Source organism: Opisthocomus hoazin, chromosome 18 (genome assembly GCF_030867145.1).
Source record: "Opisthocomus hoazin isolate bOpiHoa1 chromosome 18, bOpiHoa1.hap1, whole genome shotgun sequence".
Lineage (NCBI taxonomy): Eukaryota > Metazoa > Chordata > Aves > Opisthocomiformes > Opisthocomidae > Opisthocomus > Opisthocomus hoazin.
In genome coordinates this window covers 10,967,810-10,985,571 of record NC_134431.1, presented here as the reverse complement: position 1 = coordinate 10,985,571, position 17,762 = coordinate 10,967,810, and the positions used below count along the sequence as shown (strand labels likewise).

General features: G+C 37.5%; 1 protein-coding gene across 13 annotated transcripts in view; it reads left to right on the top strand.

The window, feature by feature from the left end:
• The window catches only part of ADNP (activity dependent neuroprotector homeobox), a 32,863-nt gene that overhangs the window by 10,641 nt on the left and 4,460 nt on the right, over positions 1-17,762 (top strand). For 11 of the 13 annotated variants that reach the window (XM_075438531.1, XM_075438523.1, XM_075438532.1 and 8 more), the window contains 4 exons: positions 1,349-1,394; positions 2,584-2,890; positions 14,170-14,282; positions 15,773-15,865. In XM_075438531.1, the coding sequence (XP_075294646.1) occupies positions 1,356-1,394; positions 2,584-2,890; positions 14,170-14,282; positions 15,773-15,865 (552 nt within the window). In that variant the 5' untranslated portion in view covers positions 1,349-1,355. The remainder of the gene's footprint in view (positions 1-1,348; positions 1,395-2,583; positions 2,891-14,169; positions 14,283-15,772; positions 15,866-17,762) is intronic. The other 2 variants (XM_075438535.1, XM_075438536.1) reach the window with 2 other exon arrangements.

Here is a 17,762-nt window from a genome sequence, read left to right as displayed (position 1 = left end):
AAATGCCTCGTAATATGTACTGAATAGATTGGGAGGAGTTAAGATTTTCATTTGGCGAAGTATGGGCAAAAAATAGTTGAAAGGATAGTTCTGTTTACTTCTGATGTTTGGACATTTTGAACTTAAAGGAACACCAACTTGAGCTCTAGAAAAATTGGGGGTGTGGGGAGCTTTGAGCTCAGTCAGTCTGGCAGCTTCACTGCGTGTCAGTTTCCTGGTTTAAATATTTTCTCCCTCTTTTGGTTTATTGAAACCAGCAGAGGCAAAAGTGAAAGATGATTTTGACTACAAGAGAAATGACCAGACTGCCTGAAGTAGTCTCTCATGCTGCAACAAACTGGTGAAAAACCTGTGACTTGTGATATGGAAGTTCAAAGATACATGATTTCGGTTGGATGTCCCTTTAAGTTATTCTTTGGAATATGACATTTCTTATCTCAATCTCAATTAAAACGTTTAATTTTGAAAATTCAACTGAAATGTTTTTTATTAAGATATTTTCTATCATTTGTATGTAAATTGGTCTGTCAAAGTGGGCTGGGATATGTATAAAGGGAAGGGAGGGAGGAATACTGTAGTTAACAACAATGAAAAAATGAAGCCAAAGGAAGGGGGGGAAAAACCCAAACAAACGAACAAAAAACAAATGAAAGAAAATATAACAATTAGTCCCCAAAGAGTTTTTTTAAAATGACAGATTTTCAATGTCAGTGCTTGCCTTGGGCGGGGCGGGGGGGGAGGGAGGGAGAATCATTTGCATTAAGTAAGGTTTGGTTTAACATGCTATTGTTATTGGAATGAAATCAGGTTACTGGTAACATTGTAAAGATAATGTACGTTTAAAAAGTTAGTAATTTAAGTATGCTCTAGTAAACAACAATATTGTAGTATTGCCAGACAGCCGATAGAGAAATTAAAAGTAATTTAAAGATTTAGAGTGTCCAGGTTGCACTGATGGTGTTGATCCTGGATTCTCATTGCTTTCTGATTTTAATGATAACTGTTCTTGAGAAATAGTTAAAAACAGGCTGTCTAGTAGAGAGCTATCCTACACTTTTTAATGAAGTAATTTTTAGCATAATCTGAATTTTATGCACTAACTTGTTACCAAACTGCATGCATTTTTTTGATTATGCTGTTTCACTCTGCTGCAGCCCTTCCCTTTTAGTATTATGGACATTAAGAGATTTTGGGTTTGAATTATTGGAATGAAAACTATGGGGTCATGATACACACCTGACAAAGGCAACAGATGAGAGCAGTGGGTTTAAGTGTGCGGGGGGGGGTATTATGTAGAGAAAAGGAACAGCTTTTAGAATAAGGGTTTGAAACATTGCTTTTTCTGTAGGAAAAAGATGGAGTATTGCATGCTGGGAACAAGTGCTTTCCATAAGGTAGCTAAATTTTAAAAGTACATTTGTTTAATTTTGTTTTAGGCTTTGCTTAAGTATTCTAATCTAGTAATTTTGTCCTTTCTGCACTTTTCATTTTGATTAGACCTCTGCAAAACTCTCTTCTAAACAAAAATTCAAAACCAAACAAAGAAAACCAAACCTGGGCCACAACTGCAGTTTGACATTTCCGAAACGTTGCTCAATGGGTACAGAAGAGTATTTAAAGGATATTAGTAATAGCATAAATTCTGTCTGTGGTCTGTTTTGGTTTTCATGATTTCAAAATTGCAGATATTAACACCAGTAAATGTAAAGATGTGAATGTGTTGGATGACTACAGAGAAATGACCAAAAGTAAAACAATTTGTTAAAAGGTAGTCTTCATTGACACCTCTCTAAAAACAAAACAAACAAAATGCCCCAAAACAACAAAACCAAAACGCCCCACTCATCACAAATGCTGTTGGCAGCAACTCCAAGTAAATAGTCACATTCTTTTTTCCTTTGTTCTTGTGAATAGCAAGATGTAACATACTTGGAGGAAGTTTGAGTAGATGAGTCAGGACTTATTTCATTAACTGCAGTTAAATGTTTTGGCCAGGTTTCCCAAGCAAACAAAGTTTATACCATTTTTCAGATTGTGGCTTGTCTCCTAATCCCCCCTCCCTCCTCCCAGCCAAGAAAAAGGTTGGCCATTTTCAACCAAATTTGGTAGAGGTGGAGGTCTGAAAAGATAAATAAGCACCCTGAAGTTTCATTAGATGTAGATCTCCAGTAAGAGAAGCAGCCAAGGTTTGAACATTCACAAGGTTCCTTCACAACTCTATCGGCCTCTTCCTTAAATTGGATGCAGTAACGCCAAGTGGCTGGTTAAAACTCTGTGGGAGGAGTTGTAAGAGGGAGGGGAGCGAAACCATAAGGCTTAGGCCTGGGGTCTTCGGGGGCTGACATGTCAGTGCTACATGCGCGCCAGCTGCAGAGGTGCCAGTTAGGTGTGTGCCTGGAGCTGAACATAGCAACATGCCTGTCATTATCTGATATGGAGCTAGCAGAGCTTTATGAAAGAAAGAGAGGCAGCAGTAAATTATCTTGGCTTAGTGTCTGAAGTATTCAGCTCCAAATTAGAGTTGTTGGTGCCTGACTGAGTGCATGTATAGTATATTATTCCATGGATACGATATTATTACAGGTACAGCAGCAGCTCATGATGCCCCGTAAAGCTTTTCTTTCCCAGAAAGAAAAGCAGGCTCGTGCCAGGGAAAGGGATATGTTAAAAAAGAGGAGGAGGCGACAAGACTATCTCAAAAGAAGCGTGGAGCCGCAGAAAAATGCAGAAACAATAAAATGGCACAGGGATGATGAGAAGAGGAGAGAAAATGAGCAAGTTAAGGACAAAGATATCAAGAAGCGGTGGAGACAGGATGAGAGAGAACGACGAAAGAATGTGGACGCTATGAATTGGCGCAGGGAAGATGAGAAGAGGGAAAATGAGCGAGGTAAGGACCAAGAAGGCCAAGAACCAGCAAAGAAAGGATGAGGGGTAAAGAGCGACGGAAGGACGGACCTTCTGAAGCAGCAGAGGGATGATGAGGGGGAGAGGGGAAAAGAGAGAGTAAAAACAGTTCCATTTTGTAAGCGTGTGCTGAAATAGCAGAAAATATTAATATCTTTTCATTTGAAATTTAATGAATTATAGTTCTTAGAGCTAATTATTTTAATAAGACAAGATTGAATACAGATGTGTACAAACTCTCAAAGTCACAATGGGATAGACGAGGCTGGGTTTACATGTTGCTTATGAAATTGTTTTGCACACATGCTCACACCTAATACTTTCTTCAACAGTACAGTTGATAGTACTGTGGTTCAGATCACCGAACAGTTCAGGTTTTCTCAGTCTATATAATATGTGTAAATGACAGTATTAGGAAGGGAAGGGTCAACCAAATGTGCTTATAAGAGAAGGTAAAAGTGATGGTTTATTTTCTTCTTTTTAGTAACGTGCCCAAGAGATAGTTGTAATTTCATCCTCAGTTTTATTCCGAGGTAAATTATTTAACAAAAGTTGTAGGGAAGTATGCATGGAATTTCACAGAATGCTTTTAAGAAGCAGCAGTTCAAGGGATGCATATTTCTGTGTCATTAGATCTAAGGTGCTGGCATCAAATCGGTTGGCATCACGTTTGATTTGATAAATTCAGCCAACACCTTGGCATCAAATCTGGAAAACTGACAACAGTAGATGTCCACATCACAGTAGGAATACCCCTTCTGAAGTTGCGTTTTTATTAAATTTCGTATAGGACTTTTATATCTGGAGTTAAAATGTGTTTTTTTGCAGTAGTCCTAAAACGTTAGTTGTAGGCTTATGAACCGGCAGTGGATTTATAGTGGATGAGAGTCTAGTCCTCTGGAACCCCTTCTGGTCCATTTAGACATTTGAGCCGAGAGTAAAAGGGGTGGTGCCTGTGCACACATGATGGTAGTTTGCTCCCATCTTTACAGCTTCCCAGCTGTGTTGCAGCCCTTCTTGGAAGACTGGGCTTTGCTGCAGGGTGTTCACAGTAAACATTGCAGGGAAGGGGCTGTCATGCTTAATGTTTGGTGACATATTGCCTCTTCTAAACAGTAGTACAGAACTAGCTATCTGGAAATGAGAAACTGATTCAATTGTCTGCATCTTTTGGATTTTCTGTATTTAACATATGTTTGGGTTAGGAGAAAAGATCTACAATTTTTTTACTCCATAAAAGTGTTTTGGCACCCCTGTTTCGACTGATCAGTTATGATGAGGTAGCGTGGAAGGACGTAGCCACAATGACAAAGAGAAGAGTTATGTAATTAATAAGACTGCCAACTCCTATGTGGCTGAATAATTTTATTACTCAACAAAACCAAAATAGCAAAAATAATGACTACGCATACAGCTTTTCTTTTTAGTGCTGATCCTTTCAATTGAGAAAAAAAAACAAACCAACCTTACAGTGTTTAAGGGGTACAGTGAGGGGTAGATGTTGCTTATTATGAGTAACTTTACATAGTTGATTGTGAGGGGAAAATGCTCTCAAAATGAGTTTACCAGCTTTCGATCTCTCTGTTCCTTTGAGGTTTTCATTGTAGGCCTGGGAATCATCAGCTGGTAAAATAAATTGTATGTCAAGAAAACTGATAAATGCATGTAAAAAAAAAAATTTGCTTCCAGGAGCCTCGTTTTTATTTCTGTAATTTTTTTCTTTCTTCATTCCTAATTTTCACTCAGTACTCACTAGGAAAGTTTAATTTTTTTTTGTTTTCCTTTTCTTGACTATTACTTCTAACTGTTCTCAGCTCTGTGAACTCAGATAATCTTAGAACGATGTTCATAAAATTTTCAGAGGAAATAAATGATATGCAAATGATATGCAGACAGTAACTTTCCAGTTATTCCTCTAGTATCAGTAGCAATGTTGGCACCATACTTTTTTTGTATGGAAAAAAAAAAAAGGAAAATTTAAAAAATAATATATTCCACTGGTGTGGTTCCACTTCAGAAGAATCAGTGGCCACTATAAAGAGCATTAGGATACCTAGCCTACTCATACAGGTTTGAGATGCCTGAATAAGAATAAAACGCACTAGGGACTGGGGGTTTTTTGTGTATAGCTTTTGGGGATTCCATAACTGTGTTTTACTTGCCATTTCACAGTGGTGTTCTTTACAGCCTTGTTGAGTGAAGACATCTTCCTCAGTGAAATGTCTAGAGTTGCCTACAATTCTGTGCTCGCTGGTCATGGCAGGCTTTCCTAATGGTACAAACTGAAAGTGTGGTGGTAAGGAAATGGTGTAATTTTCAGTTAAGCGTAAAGAGAATAAAACCTAGAGTTGGTTTTCTAGAAAATCTAGACTGGTGCTGTCTTGGTTCCTTTACACAGCAAGATTTTCCTCCAGATTATTTCTTTAGGTCTTTAAACTATTTCTGGATGGAAACCACCATTTTACTATTGAGACTGTGACATTAGAAATATATTATACTTGCTGCTTGTTAGTACTGTAACAAAGCTCAGACATGAAACAAGCGTAGTAAGAACTTTGAATAATGTTGTCCAAAAATGACGATAACATGATGAGGCAGATTTGGAATATTTGCTGAAGATTTTAGTAGAGAGAAGGCTGTCTTGTTCTGAAACTGGTGCATCTTTCCTGGAATCAGAATAGCATTGTTACCTTGTGGGGGTTTTGAAGCCGTACGCTAGAAGATCCTCTGTTTCGTTGTTCTAGATAAAGTTGGCAGAGCTGAAATAGTCTCACGTGTGTTACCTGGTGGTATCAAAGGTAGCAGGCTGCAAGGCAGCTCTTCTGATCAGGTCCAACGTACAAAAGACCCACTGGAGAACTAAGATTTTTAGTTACACTAAAATAGAAACAGCTTTTGGAGTCTAAAGCCAAGTGGAAGCTTTCTCTTTTTTTATCACCTCTGATAATTTGACTGGTGTGGGGGTTTTGCTGTTTCTCCCTCTTGTGTTCCTTATTCTCTCTCTCCTGAGTGCCTGCCTTCCTGCAAGGTCAGAGTTCTCAAGGTGTGAACGCAGCGTATTGCGTAGGAGATCGGTGTGTCCCTCATAAGGGAGGACGGTTTGCACTGAGGAAAATATGTAGCATAAGAAAACGTTAATTGTTGCAATATAGAACTCTAAAGCAGGCAAGCAGTATTGTACTTTACATGAATTAATTTTCCAAATAATTGCACATTAATCTTCTTTTAACTCATCTTTTGACTCGGTTTTCTAGGTGGTTCCAGTCCCTTGGTAACTGATGTGTTAAAGGGCTGAACTGCATGGCCATGTTAACTTGAAGTGCTTGAAACTGGTACAGTGAGGATAGTTTATTTTTATTAAATGCTAAAAGTTGTTTAAAAATCACTTAGAGTAATGTAACAGGAGGATGTGTCAGACTTCACATTCTGGATGTGTTTAGAATAGTGACTGCAATTGTTTCCATCTGGAATTTGAAGTGCTAGTAAGAGTAGCAAGTTGATGCAGAGGTAATTTGGAGTTGAAAGTCACTGCAAGTCTATCTAAATGCTAAAATCTGTATAAGAAAAAAAGTTGAAGAATTTTGGGTTTGAAACTTCTCTGTGACTATGCAGTGGTTAATTTTTGCGCTAGACTTTGTTTCCTGTCTGCTTTTTTTGTCATGCCATAAAAATTAGAAGTCTTGATTTCCTGTGTCTTAGGATATTTGCACTGTAAAGTTCATAAAACTCAGCAGAAATTTTCTCTAGTAATGGGTTTGTCCCTCCTGTTCACTTGAACTATCTTTTCTTTCTGAATATTGTTCACACTAGTGCTCCTGAGAGTATTTCAAGGTGTTTCACAGTATTTTCCCCTACTAGTATTTTACCAGCTATGGCTAAGAAGATTAGAAAAAAGAGAGAAAGCCCTTTGCTGTGAAGCAATACTAACCTTGAAGTGAGGTCCCTTTTTTATTACAGCCATGAACCCAAGTTCTTTGAAAACACTGAAGAATTGCCTTTCATTTTAAACAAATGAGGCACAATGTTGTTGCTTCTTTTGGCCTGCAGTTTTGGTTGCTTCCTAAAACTTGGACATAATTATTAATTTAAATCAATCCATCTATATTGTGTCCTGGCCCATTCCCATTTCGGGATGTGATTCTGTTGAGTGAACTGAACTGGTTCCTGTAGACTTCTCAAACTTCAGAAGTCTTTGTAGTCATTTTATGGCCTAACTTTGAGGTTATAAGATGCACATATCAGAATTGCACTTGAGATTAAGTTCTTCCTTCCTGGGACTCTTATAGCCTGGTAAAAGCCAAAGACAGTTCTTCAGTTCTCCCAAGCACAGTACCACGTACACACTTGGTTCTGTGAAGTCTCTTAACTGTTGTTCTTCTGCTTACCTTGCAAATACTCCTAGCTTTTTCACAAAACCTTCCCTCCCGCCCCCCCTTCAGGTTTATGGATGAAGATCTGAGTGTACTTGATTCAGGCCTTTTCGTTAATGCATGTGTGCTAGCTAGGAAGCCTGGCTTAACTCTTTGTGCTTTGCATAGTGGCTGTTACCCATAGCAGTGAAATAGTACTGCATGAAGTTTGTCCAAAATAGGTCTTTGCATCTCCAAAATGTGACTGTGACATGAAAACTGAAGTACAGTGTTTCTGATTTAGTAATGATACTTTGCTCTTTTGTAGCCTGTCTTTTCTGCTTACATTCGAATTATTCTAGGAATCAGTACCTGGCTGGGGATTAGACCTTTATAAGGTTCCAAATATTTCTTACACAGTTAGCCTGCTTATTTTACTGTTATGTTGTGACTGGTACAGTCAGACATTTTGTGTACAAGCAGACTGAAGATGAGCAAGATCTTCTTATTAAATCAGTCTGATTTTTCAGAATTTCTTACAGCTAGGTCAGTAATCCATTTTCTTACTACCTGGATATTTCTAGTAAGGACGTTGTTTGTCTTGTTTTAAGTAATCATTTATTCTCTCCACCCAGGACTTTAGTGTAGATCCATGTGTAATTCAACTTGCAAACAAGGGCTCCCAATGCATTTGTAGGTGGGATCCAAGTCTAGAAGTAGGAAACAGAAGGGCAGATGCAAACTTCATTCTATGTTTGTTGAATCATGAACTTGAAAATAACTGGTTGACTTAAAGGCAGATCTCATTATTCCTGTTAGTTAATGAGGATAAAAAATACTCATGCTTCTTTGTAGAATTATTTTTGCTGAACATACGTGTAATCACCTCAACTAATTTTTCTGTGAATGTATGTACAGATGCACATTCCCTTACGAAGAAGCATTCTGTAATGTATTTAATATCTAGGACTTGTACAGGAATTAATAGGATAGAGTAGAACCATACAGGAAAATAATAAAAATTAATTATGCTTTGGCTGATATAAAATAGAATATGTGGAAATACAGGATGTCCTGCTAACTGGACTCCTGGGCTGGAATTGTCATTGATTGAGTGGTATCATCTCAGGATAAATGAACCTCCTTTATTAAAAAAAAAAAAAAAAATCCTGCTGAGCTGCTTTTGAAAGCTATTTTGGGATCTCTGAGAGTAGTTCTCTACTGAGCCTGTAGTATTAGCTAAGTAGCACTTCTTTAACCAGCAGGAATTGGTAACTGATAGATGTGTAAAGCTTGCTGCTTGTGCCTTCTGTTTGTCTTCAGTGAAATGCAGAGTATTTAGGACTGTTCAGTTTTGGCTTTTCAGTAGAAAAACAGTAGAAACAGCATCAAAGTAAACTATTTTACAGAAGGATCAGTTACTCTGTGACTGTTTATTATGGGCATCCTTCCCTGTGAGGGATGCTGGAGGTAGCGATGGCTTCTGTGCCAGATTAAAGCACAAGTGGGTTTTCTCAGTGCTGGATGCTGCATTCCTTAGTATTGTCTTCTGTTAGAAGAATTACTTAGATCTAAGCTTCAGAGCAGAAAGAAACAGCTCTGACAGCGAAGAGACGTTCCAGGTGTCTTCTCTTAAACATCAGCTTTTGGTCAGGTAAAGGATACCTCATTTCAAGAACAGTATTAATGTCTAAATGATAATTTGAGACTCTTATTAATCCCAACTGTTTTAATGTCCACATTCAGGGATGTGCCAGCAGTCTGTTGTGTATATTGCGATTACAATTTGAGTTACTTGCTGTAAATAGAAATGAATGGAGATGCTAAAAGCTCCTTTTGTAGTCACGAGCCATAATAATAACAGACTGTGTCTGGCTCTCCACTAATTTTGATTAAATGGTCAGGAAACTTTCTAAATAAAATGACCTGTATTTGCTTAAGGATTAGTTTGTTGTTAAGATGAGGTGAGTTGGATTCAGCTATCAAGCAGAATTTGCAAAGTAAGGTTGATCTTCAGTTTTCAGATGTGAAGGTCTAATTTATATCCTCTATTATGATGCGTTGTGATAGGAAGATCTTGATAATGTCTTGTCTTTAAGACTTGCCTGTGAGGTAGGCAGAAGGGCAGAGGCAAGAAGATGGTGCAGATAGAATAGACATCTTGTTTGCAGGCAGTCCTAAATAATTTGCTTTCTTTATCACTTTTTTATATAATCATGGTGTATTTGGCATTTCTAGGTGTATTAGACACAGTAATTGAGAGAAAGCGTTGGATTCTTTAGTGAAGAAGTTGTTAGTGGCATTTTGTACTAAAATAAGCTATTTTATAGTAAGTATTGTTTTAAGATTTGTTGCTGGCTTTCAAGTTTACCAGTGATTATTGCCTGAAGACAAATTGTACTGACTCTGGCTTTATCATGAGAAAAAAATGGTTTCTTTACAAGCAAAATGAGCATATTCTTTAAGTGGGGAGTTTGGTTTTGAAGAAAACAGCACAGCTTGCTAAAAGCTTTAAAATATAATGTTTTCATGCACTGATGTTTCTACGGTTGATATTAAGAACTTGGGTGATTCTAGAATAACATTACTAGGACATTATCCCATTGGATTTGAAGCTCACTTGAAAATATTCAAATCCTGAACATATTGACTATGCTGCTTCATATAATTTTTGATGAAAAAATCGAGTATACAGGTAACTACGAAGAAGCTACTGAAAGCGTTACTGAACCAATGCAATACAGTGAGAGCAACGCTTATTCAGTTGCCTTTAGAGAAAAGGCATTAGTACAGCCATGATTAATTTCTTGGCTACATTAATATTTTTCACTCTTGCTCTATGAACTGCAGCAGCAAGAACTTGTAATAAATGGATGTTCTTGAGTTTAAGAAACTAAAAAGATATGCTGCGCTTTGAAAGCAAACTCCTGTTACTTTATTGTAGCTTAATGTTCAGAGCCATACTTCCGAATTCTGTTTAGGGAGGAGAGGGAATAGAATGTTAAAGCAGCATATTTTCTTGCCTATTTGTGATCTGTGTTTAAGGATATAAATCAAATCTGTGCACTACGTGGTATTTTTTGTTTCACTGTTAATGCAGTTCTAGTATCACACAAATCGGATCTGGTTTAAGTCACGAAAAAAGTGGCAGTGGGGTCAGCATTGAAAGCTATTTTGTAGTGACTGGCGTATGAGAAGAAGCTGCAGGTTGGAGTTGTTTTTTCCACCTGGAAACGTTAAGCTTCACTTATACTTCAACTACAGATCAAAAATAGAGAAAATGCTACTACTGGGCAATTGCAAATAGGACACAACCTTACTAAACCATTTGCATTAATCAATGGGCTAGTTAGGAGTTCAAATTCTTAAGCAAATGCATTTTCCCCCTTTTTCTTTACCATCTTTTAAACGAACATGTTACTAATACTTCACAAAATTGGCATTGCTGATTCTTAGCCCTGTTAAATATTTTCAGTTACTATTCATGTCTTTAAAATGGACCTGGCTCAACTTTAAGCTACATTAGACATTGTTTTTACAATTGAAGCAAAATTGCAAACTTCAAATAATATTTTCAGTCAAGGAGATTGTAGTTCTATTTGCTGAAGTAGCTAAACTGATAGTAATATTGCCCTGAAATACATAAATTTACTCTTTGTGGTCTTAATTTCTTAATACAACAATTTCTCAATACAAATTCTTATTTGCAAGGTAAATATGAATTACTATTTTCAAAAGCTTTTCCACCATTTATGTGCTTGTACTTTGTCATAAATGGTATTATTTTTATTTTACTTCATCCAAAGGCATGTTAAGTAATAGTACAAATAACAGGATACAGCCTCTGCCCAGAGGTGCTTACACAGTAAAACTGATACCACAGTATGGGCAAGGACGGGTAGAAAAGCAGGGTGGAACTTGGCACATTCTGTAGTTAAAGCCTAACACACAGTACAGAGTTATAAAATCTTATGTATGTTGAAATTGTTTTTCTTTAAACTTTTCTTCAGTGTGTGCCTTTAGACATAGCTCTTAATAATAGAAAGAGGAAAGGGGCATAAGCTTGAATGCAGATTTTGGTAAAATAACTGATTTACCTGAGTCAATTTTCAAAGTAACAACAAGTTAGAAACTCAGAATCAAACCTTATTTCCTAGTCCTTTATGAGGATTAAAAATAATTCACGGGACAAGAGTGAGTAGCATTGTGAAAGGATGACATGAATCAAATTATTTGAACAATCGCATTCACTCTTGCATAGAGAGGGAGAACATCTTAGACCTGGGTGTTGTTTATAATTGCAGATGAAATACTTGATTATAAAAGAGTACAGATGAGAATGGATACAGTATAAGAAAAGAGCAGTTCACGTTTTCCCTTACAAAGTCGTTAGAGCCTGTAGAGGGAATAACTGGGAAGCGAGAGTAGTTTACTGCCATGGTCTGTTTAATCCTTGCCTCCTCTGAGATGGCAAAGAACACCTGTGGAAGTGCTCTTCATAGCTTCATTAGGGCTCATGTTATGAAGCTTGTAAGTGAATCGACCTAGAGGGTATTTCACTAGCATGCCAGTTCTTCATATTTCTGAAGTGGGTTTGAGTTTCCCTAAAATGAAAGTGTGCCAGAGAAGATATAGAACATAGCTACCTCTCATATGAACTTAATTCTAATTTTTTTCCAATTCTAATCCTTTTCACTGAGACTAGAGTAGCTGAAACACCTCTACAGTGATGTAAATGAATATACTTGCATTTAGAGTTTTATATGTGAAGAAATCAAGATGGTTTGGTTTATACTAAATTCTCTTTTGTTAAAGAGTGTTACTTGGACGAAATTAGTACAGAACATTGAAATACAGAACATTGAAATACTTCTTTTCTGGCCTACGCTGTTTGAAATTTACTATCATTACTCACTTTGCATGATGTGTCTAAGTAACTTCATTATTGCAGATACTATAGCTGAGTAACTTGGAATCCCTGAGGTTTATAGACAAGGCCCAAACTTTTTTTTTTCTTTGCCTAGTTCTCATATAGGGGTGTTAAAATGATGCTATATTTGCTTCTGGTAATGTGTGCCAGTGGCCACCCTGATACAAGTACCAAAATGCTTAATGATCAGAGTTGCTTTGGTACTTCTGAAAATTTTCAGACGGTGAAACGGATTGAAGTGGTTTGTACTAGCACTGTTACATGCAGAACTACACAGTTTTGTTTATTTCAGAAACTGAACAGTCTTGTTGGTGAGAATCATGGCACAGTAAGGCATTAGTGACAGTCTTAAAAGCATTACCTAGTAAAAGATGGTAGGAATATGAAAATAAAAAGGCTAGTGGGTGAATAGACAAGTAATACTTTAAGGAGTATGCATGATGGTGCATGTAGAAGGGTTGGTTTTCATCACAGATACTCAGTTGTTGTAATCACAAACTGTTTTCTTCCTACTATGAGAAAATTTCTTAGTAAACTCTGTGTAGCTTAGCAATTGCCCTTGATGTAATGACAAAAGGGAAGAATTTTTGCTTAACTCAAATATTTAATGGCTGCAAACTTCTGTTAACTCTGCCTTCTAGGCAGTTAAAAAATACTTTCGAGCTTCTAACAAAAAAAGTCCATTTTTAGTTGATGTAGGTAGTCTTTGGCCTTACAGTGGATTAATTTGTTGATATGAATCATGCTTTTTTGTTCAAACAAAGCAACATTTCTGAATTGGCTCACGGAAGCATTAATTATCAAAAATACAGCTTTTATCTTCTGAGGTGATATTCTTTACACAACAGGCATGGGACCATTGAAGCCTAGGGAACAAGGTAACAACTCTGACATTTTCTTGCTATTTAAGAAGCTTCCTCCCCTTTTCTTTGAGAAAAGCCTACCTTTTTATTGCTTGCTCCACCCCCTGTCATTTCCACAATAACTGTACGTTGTCAGGGTCTTTCACATTTCTGCCATTTTACACCTTCTTACAGTGCAGATGCCTTCTTTCCTGATGATGGTTCTGTAGCTGAACAAGCGCTTACCATAATGATAGCAGCATGCAGACTGAGAACTCCTGTATACACAAAATAAGACTAGTTATTAGCATTTGGAAGAAGTCGTAGTGGTAATGGCTGAATCTGGGAATCCACATATCTTAAAATTTTAGACTCTTTTTAGCTGGATAGCCCCAATCATTAGCAGACAGTTTAATTAGAATTAGCTATCTCTGTGTGGGGAACTGAAAGGGAGAGTTGTCTTTTAGGCTGAAAACATCCAGCTACACTTAGAGGTGTTAAGCCATCTCTTGTGCTTTTTCCAGTGATTTATGTCTCTGAAGGGCTCTATCCAAACTTTCAGGTCCCATTTTAATAAAAGAATGATGTATACTAAACAGCTTGTCAGCCATTGAAAGCTATAAATACAGTAAATGGAGGAAACAATATTAATTTCTTATCCAGTGGAATGTAAGAAGCATGCTTCTCACTGAAGAGATACTATTAAATCTATTACAAGACTGACACAAACCTTGAACCCCAACTTACCAATTTTCAAATCAGTTAGGATATAGGTATGAACAAAAGATAATTTGAGTTTTTAAGTGCTTCAGCATAGGGGGTAAATTTCATGTAAATACAAACACTTTTTGAAAAAAAGTTATTTCCAAATGCAGCTGATTACTCCTGTAATAGTTGTTGTATCAATTTGTTGGGTTTTTAAGTGCTCTTACAAGTTTGTCAATATCTAGCTTTATGTCCAGCCTCATTTAAGAACAAATTAGACAGAAAACGTGGTAGTTTCTTAGTTAATGGTACAGCTCTGATACTGAGTTATATGGGTAAAATGAGACAGAAAATTACTAATAATTAGAAGTGCAGCACTCTTATCAGACAAAACACGTTTGACTTAAACCTTTTCTCTTACTTTCTTTTTCAATAGAAACTATGTTCCAACTTCCTGTCAACAACCTTGGCAGTTTAAGAAAGGCCCGGAAAACTGTGAAAAAAATACTTAGTGACATTGGTTTGGAATACTGTAAAGAACATATAGAAGTAAGTATGACACCTCCCAAGTGTTGCAGTTAAGAGCTGAAATGCTCCAGAGTTACTGGGACTGTGAGGTCTTTGGTGTACGACATTTTTTTTATTTTAAGACCTGTTTCACAAAATGTTAACTTGTTACTGTGAATTTTGAAGAAATCCCCTATATCCTGTTCTCACACCACGCTCCTCTGTTCTCAGCTTCTGAGAATGATTCTGAGGTTCCGTTTGAGCCTTGTTGATCAGGCGTTGATACCCAGCCATTGCTTTAAGTTCTACACAAAGTAAGACTTTTAATTAATAACTTGAGCAGAAACATACCTGTAAACACTTTTAGAAAGTTTAGTGGAGACAAGATAGACTTCAGGCTATGTGTGACTGACCTGATACATATTGAAGGTAGGCTGTCGTTTGTTTATGTTGGATTCTTAAAAATAGCATTTGCTAACTGAACATTTAGGAATGAAGCAAGACCTAGGTGCAGTATAGGATGTTCTTGGGTTTTCATGAAGTGTTTGTCAGTGCTAAACAGTCAGCCATTGAGTTAAAGAATCACTTCTGTACCTGTGTTAGTCCCTAGAAGGGAAAGGTATTTGTGCTGCTCTTCTGGACAAACGTCCTAACTGTCGTCTCAAAAGCACAGCTTTCTCTGCTGAGCGCGTAACTTCTGTACTGTCAGTTCACACACTGTAACTCCATAAAGTACTCAGCGAATTATGACCTCTTTGCTTTGGCTTTTCTGTCAGTGTCTCTCTAAAGAGCGTTTAAGTGAGATGTGTAAGGGAAAGAAATGCCAGTCCTTCCTGCTTGGAAAATTTGTGGAGCAAGTATAACTTCCAAGGGTAAAGTTCTGAACTGGGACAATGTTACTTTCAGTATTCATTTCAGTGGAAATGCTATTTTTGAGTCCTGATATCCTGCTGACTTATATGCCCAAGATGAAATGCCAAAGTACTTCGTAAGATTGGGTTTTTTAATAGGAATTGGGCTTCTTGGACATCGTACAGATAGTCAAACTTTCAAAACTTCTGTCTGAATTCCCGTGTGAAATTTAAAGTCATTAAAAAAAAAACAAAAACCTAAATCAGTCGATCAAACAACACTCTCCCTTCCCCCATAAAGACCCCAAACAAACAAAAAACCAAACATCAGAGTTATGGTACAGCATCTAGATGATCTTAAATGTTTAGCACCAGCCCAGGAATACTTTTCTCCGTGACTGCTTTTGAAAATGGGGCAGGTATGTAATTACAGTCTTGGGTTAATTAGGAGGATGAGTATTGAAAATAGTTCTTCAGGTGTTTTACAGTATTGAGACTGTTCTCAACTCTTCACCTCCAAAGAGGTGCATCTTCAGTACCCACACTTCTCTGAGTTGATAATACCTACTGTTTGCCAGCAGCGCTTGAGGACTGCGTGGATGCTTACAAGAGCTGCTGAAGGGAGCAGCTGGTCTTTGGTTTTGATTCTCTGTACTCTCTTCCCATCTTCCCCTTCTCCAGGATTTTAAGCAGTTTGAACCTAATGACTTTTATTTGAAAAACACTACATGGGAAGATGTAGGATTGTGGGACCCATCGCTTACAAAAAATCAGGTTGGTAACAGTTTGTGTTGACACATCTGATTCTGGAGATGGTTCATGCTAAAGGGCGTTTCATAAATATGCCAAGAGCTTTTCCCGCGGTTTTACCCATTGATCTTCACTTGTCATCAGTTTAAGGGACAGCAATCCTGGTCTTTATCTTAGTAGCATGGATAGCCAAATACTGGAGAGCCCATTGGTCAAGAAGTCTTGCTCACCTTTTGACAACTGCATATTAAGAGCAAATCTGTTTTCAAGCTCAGCACAATTTCACCATCCTTCTGGTCAAAAGATCAACAATTTTATACAGTTCATGATAAGTTGTTTAGCTTTCCTTGATGTTTCATTACCCGTTTTCATAATTTCGGAAAAAGTTTAAATGAACACATCTAACTGCTGCTCTCTCCACTGTTGTTGTAGCTCTGTTAACTGCCTGCCACATCCGAAGATTCTCATAATCTGACCGTGTCTGAGGTTTGGTTTAGGCATACGTAGTTCTGTACAGCACTGGAAGTCTTATTTTTTAGATGTGTCTAAGCCAGGAACAAAGGAAATTTGAACTGAGCTGGAAGTGGAGGGAGGAAATAATACTTGATTCTGATTAAACACATTTAAGGCAAGTCATGGGTGGTGCAGTAGCCTCTACCAATGGTACAACATAGAATACTACCAGCACGGACAGAGCAGTGAGGTGGTGAGAAATCTCTCTTAAAATAAGCCCTCTTTTAGCACCTGAAAGATCAGGTATTGCTCTTACAGGAAATGGGAACCTGTGTTATTATGGACTTCTAGTGTAGGGTTACTCTAAAAACATCTCTTTATTAATGTGTTCCATAAAATACACTGATGTTGTCCTTTTTTCTAGTTAATTCCAGAATAAAAATTGTACTATAAAAGGAGACAGCTTTTGTTTAGTTTGTTTTGTTGTATCTTGTCTCCAGCCTGCCAGATGTCTGAGGCTTCAGGAGATGGACAGAAGCAAATATTCTTACTTATGCAGAGGGAGACTACAACTCTCCAGCTGCTTCAAATGATCTATGCGTAGCTTGATGCACAAGACTTGTTTTGACACTTGTGATGAATGTTTGTAACTATTTTAATTTCACGTCTTATCTCATCTGAAATGCCAGATTGCTTGTGGCTATCTCTAAGGCCATTGTAACTTCAGTTTCTGTTACAACACTTGACAAGAAGTGCATCAGCAACATGTTAAATATAACAAAGATAAAGGGTGCAGGGAAGCTGCATGTGTGGAATTTTCAAATACCATTTTTTCCCCCCCAATCCAAGATTGTTTTAAAAATCAGGTTTGTGCTTTGATCAGAAGAAAAAGGTTTGGTGGCTTTAAGGGCTTGTGTGGCCTCAGTAAACGACTTGGTAAGCTTAAATCCATTTATTCACCAAAAGTAAGTTTTGAAGAGCATCTTTGATACTAAAGTTTGTAGTGGATTATGACACTGAAATAGCTAAAGAATGTTTGGCAGATTTTGGTGGGAAGTGTAACTTGGGTTCTGGATATGGTTTCATTCTACTCAAACAGTCATGCTCGCCTCTTCCCCCCCGCCCCCCCCCAAGAAATGAGCTTGTGGTGAACTTCTTTGTGCAGCTCAGCTGCAGGGAATGAGGCTTTTTTATGACTGGTGGAGAAAGATGCTTATGATTGAGCCTTGCATGCTGAGTTTATGGTTAAACTCTTGAGGAATCTCTGAACTGGCACTCACCGCTTCATGTTTATGTTCAGATGATAAACTTCTTAAGGTCTGATCGGCAGGCCAGAAATTGGAGAGAAGAAATTAAAGGTTTGAGACTGTTGCAGTGGGTCTTGAGACTATTATTTAGAAACATTATTGTTTAGAGAAGATCGTGGGTGTTATTTTTCTAAAACTTGCTTTTCAATATTTAGTTTCTG